This window comes from Sinocyclocheilus anshuiensis, unplaced genomic scaffold (genome assembly GCF_001515605.1).
Source record: "Sinocyclocheilus anshuiensis isolate Anshui unplaced genomic scaffold, SAMN03320099.WGS_v1.1 scaffold2677, whole genome shotgun sequence".
Lineage (NCBI taxonomy): Eukaryota > Metazoa > Chordata > Actinopteri > Cypriniformes > Cyprinidae > Sinocyclocheilus > Sinocyclocheilus anshuiensis.
In genome coordinates, this window is record NW_015552861.1 from 4,125 (window position 1) to 8,211 (window position 4,087).

The window sequence follows — 4,087 nt, forward strand, 5'->3', positions numbered from 1 at the left end:
AGACAGGTAAAACTAACCCGAGACAGCGTTTAGACAGGTAACCCGAGAGAGCGTTTAGACAGGTAAAACTAACCCGAGACAGCGTTTAGACGGGTAAAACTAACCCAAGAGCGTTCAGACAGGTAAAACTCACCTGAAGCTGTAGGTAAATGTGAAATCTCTGCAAGTCTCAGTTATCAACAGTTTTGAGTGAAATCTGTCCGTCTTCACACTCAACGGTTCAGGATGACAGAGGATCGCTTCTGCTTATTCTCAGCCAGAACACAAACATCAGCAGTGTGCTAGATGACATAAAGGCCGTATTAACAGTGAAGGTATCTCTCCGTTCGCAGTGATGATGCAGAGTTTCTGTGGCGTTTGGCGCGAGCGTCCCGTGATCTGGCGTTACTGTCCAGCACGCCGACGAGAAGAAGCGGCTCACATACGAGGCCTTTGACTTCGCCAAGAAAGCTCTGGAGAAAAATCAGGCTTGCTTTGCAGCACACAAAGTAGGTGATCATTTCTGTTTGTAAATGTGTATTGCAGTGTTTGAGCAAATATTAGATGTTTTATCACCCTGTCGTCTGCAGTGGTTCGCAATCTGCCTCAGTGATGTTGGTGATTATGAAGGGATCAAAGTGAAAATAGGAAATTCCTACACCATCAGAAACCATTTAGAGGTAAGATGTTAATTGGGGTGAATTAAATAACCACACTAGTTAGGTCACATTCACCACTGAATGAATAAAACATCTTGACGCTCATTTCTACAGCAAGCGATTGAACTCAATCCAAAAGATGCAACGTCCATCCATATTCTTGGTTACTGGTGAGTTTGTATTCTGCTATAAACAGATAAATTTGCACATCACTGGCCATATTGAACTTTCGTAACACGATGACCGTTCCTTTGAATGTGTGTTTTCCCGGCTTGCAGGTGTTTTGCGTTCGCTGAATTAGCGTGGTACCAGCGGAAAGTTGTAGCAGTTATTTTTGCGTCTCCTCCAACAGCCACTTATGAAGAGGTCAATGAAACGAATAATTATATGATGTAGACCAGGGGTTCCCAGCCACATTCCTGCAGCCCCAACACTGCACGCTGTCCATGTCTTCTTAATCAAACACAGCTGACTGAGATCCTCAGCTCATTACTAGAGACTGTCAGACAGAAAGTGCTCCAGGAACACGGCTGGGAAACACTGATGTAGATGCTTACATGAGCACTGAAGCTGTGGGAGTAATAAATGTCTCATCTTCCTCAGGCTTTGGCATTTTTCCTGAAAGCTGAAGAAGGTCCTGTATGAACGCAAACACCTTCATCTTGTTTTTAATTATTTTACACATGACTTTAACATTTTAATATCTGGATTTAGTTGACCCAAATTTCTACAGTAAGAACCTGCTGATGCTGGGAAAGACGTACATGATGCTGAGAGACGTCAAGCCGGCGGCGCTGTGGCTCACTAAAGCACGAGATTATCCTGCAGTCACAGAAGAAGACAAACAGGTTCACAAGCACAGTTTGATCACGGTTATATTCATGTTATATCGTCTGCAGAGGCGTAATGTTCACGTTTGGCCCAATGCAGGTTCATAAGGAAGCGCTGGAGCTGCTGAAGAAACTCGACGGATGAGTAGCAGCTAAATCAGACCCGATGTTATCTAACAGTTACCCAGAGATGCCTTCATTGATTTTTGTAATGACTTACTATTGATTTGTGTATGATGGCGATTTATCATTCACTATTTTAGACTCTCAAGTGTCTGCCATTATCTGAGGCTGAATGAAAGGACAATGTCTAAATGTAATGCAGACTGTATTTGACTAGTACTGGTGTATTTCTAGCACTCTTGAATGTTTGCTAGTTTCAGACCTTAACAGGACGAGTCCACAGATTCAACAGAGACCCTGGACTGGCTGCAGATCAAAGATCACTCAGTGAAGCTTCAACATGTGGCTAATCTGTTTATCGTATAGTAATGAGGATTTTTATCAAACTCTTTTAACACACGTGTGCACCTGGATACTTCTCTGAATACTTCAGTTTACCCCCATCTTCTCACAGAATCGTCCATCCAACTAGAAGACACTGAAACTTAAACTATGAAACATGGTTTTTGTTCTTTATTTACATGAATCTGATTTCAAATGTTTTGGAAGCAATTAAACTATCAAAAATTAATTTAACAAATTGTCTATATTTTGTTCTCTCTGCAAATGAAATAAATTCAAACAAACTTGAATATATATTTATGCTGGGCTCAGAGTTCTGTGTTGAGATGCAATTAAAGAATCTAAAAAACCCCCACAGGAATCTCCATCAGTGCTTGAAGAACACGAGACAGCCGAGTTTGTTTGAACTCATATTTTAATATGAAAGATATTCATGGACAGTTTTCCTCCCCTGACGGTCAAAGGCCACAGAAATAGTGAAGTGCTTCGAGCACAACTGATGTTCTGAGCGAGTGCAGAGAGAGACCAATACTGAGAGACAGCAGCAATACTGTCGAGAGCCAGTCGTGATGAATGATATGTGAGACAGCGGTCTACAGAGTCCAATCATCTCTCAGTCTGCAGGCAGCCATGCAAGTGCTTCATCACAACTCAGTGTCCAACAACACAAAACAAATCAAGAAAAACCCCAGGCACCTGATCAAACTCTACAATCATTCTGTAAAAGCTCTATAAAACTAGAGCCGTAAGTTTGAGTTCTACTATAAAATCCTCTCTAATGTTTTTTTTCCACACTCATTTTACAAACCCGCCAAATGAATAAAACGAAGCGTTGTTGTATATAGATACCAGCATCGAAAAGATCAGAAAAGCTCAAACGCTTGCATATTCATGGGGAATCCTGTTATGACGATCGCTAAATGAGGTCTTAAGATAAAGATTTGGTTTAAAATGACAAAATAGCTTATTTACATTGGTAATCATCTGTGCAAGTTTCATGGTTTTGTTTTACTTGGCTGATGCGTGGCCATAAAGAGGAAAGACGCTTCATCACTCTTGACCGAATCCTTCCGTCTCCTCGATCGCAAAGAGCAGCTTCTCCTTCAGCTGTTCGAAGCTTTTGTAGGGGGGCAAATCCAGCCGGTTAAAGCTGCGAACAGAAAACACAGAGTGAGATGTGAGTGTCATCAGCCTGTGACCCTACCTTCATCCTGAACACTCACCAGGTGTGACTCCGGGGCAGCCACGTCTCTTTGCCCACCTTCTCAATGCAGAACTTCTGCGGTCCGTTGCTTCCTGGAGGATGAAGAATCAGAAGAAGAGGGTTCAAATGTGTCTGTTACACGGGTGAGGGAAATAAACAAGCATGTGTGTTTTTCTGCATGAGTTCCTGGATTGACTGGAGACTCACCCATGAGCTCAGCGAAGCCGCCCAGCGGAAGCCTGCAGGTGCCCGTCACAAACTGCATCAGACGCAGACGCACCTCGTTATCCACCTCCTTCACCAACTAAACACACACACATCACAACACGATTCACTTTACTGGGCCAAAACCAGCTTCCTCCTTCAGTTCAGTCTGTAACAGACTAACAGCTAAACATCCCGATCACTGACATAGAAAATACATGAAAAGCATGTAAAATGATCCAGGGTTAACTCACATCTAATTAATCTAATAAAATAACTAAGGATGGATTATTCATTACCATTGACAGGATAACATATTAAACAAGACATTTGTTAGATCTTGAGAATCAATGTGAACATATCTTGTACTAACATTATTTATCGCCCAGAGACTCTTCCAGATAAATCCAAATGGACAAACTTTGTCTATAAGTCTATTAGCATACCGCAACAAAAGTTAAAATTACATTTACAACCACTTCAAAAGGCATTATATTATTCATTTAGTTAATTAACAATAATTACATTTTTTAAATATTGGTTTAGGGCTGGCCCCTAATAGTCAACTAACCGTTAGTCGACCAGAAGAGGTGTAGGCCCCGTCCACACAGAGACGCGTTTAGCTGTATGCGCATACATTTTGTATCGTATAGGCGTTTCGTCCACATGGATCCAGTAGCCCCTCACTGCAGAACAAAGATCCAGGGGGCGGGGTTGGATCCACATCTAGGGGGTGGAGATGGTAG

The 4,087-nt window shown here is 42.1% G+C and overlaps 2 protein-coding genes across 2 annotated transcripts in view; one reads left to right on the plus strand and one right to left on the minus strand.

The window, feature by feature from the left end:
* Nucleotides 1-332: 332 nt before the first annotated feature.
* rmdn1 (regulator of microtubule dynamics 1) lies at nt 333-2,307 on the plus strand (the record flags this gene model as incomplete). Its single annotated transcript, XM_016459942.1, is given in 8 exon segments — nt 333-394; nt 397-488; nt 570-659; nt 753-808; nt 917-1,004; nt 1,242-1,272; nt 1,353-1,486; nt 1,569-2,307. Coding segments are annotated over 8 exon segments (598 nt in total), but the record flags the coding sequence as incomplete, so codon positions are not given.
* A 10-nt stretch (nt 2,308-2,317) lies between these two features.
* The window catches only part of wwp1 (WW domain containing E3 ubiquitin protein ligase 1), a 14,828-nt gene continuing 13,058 nt past the window's right edge, over nt 2,318-4,087 (minus strand). Inside the window, exons 23-25 of the mRNA XM_016459949.1 lie at nt 3,345-3,441; nt 3,157-3,229; nt 2,318-3,083 (exon numbers count right to left, since the gene is read on the minus strand). Coding sequence (XP_016315435.1) covers nt 2,984-3,083; nt 3,157-3,229; nt 3,345-3,441 — 270 coding nt within the window. The 3' untranslated portion in view covers nt 2,318-2,983. The remainder of the gene's footprint in view (nt 3,084-3,156; nt 3,230-3,344; nt 3,442-4,087) is intronic.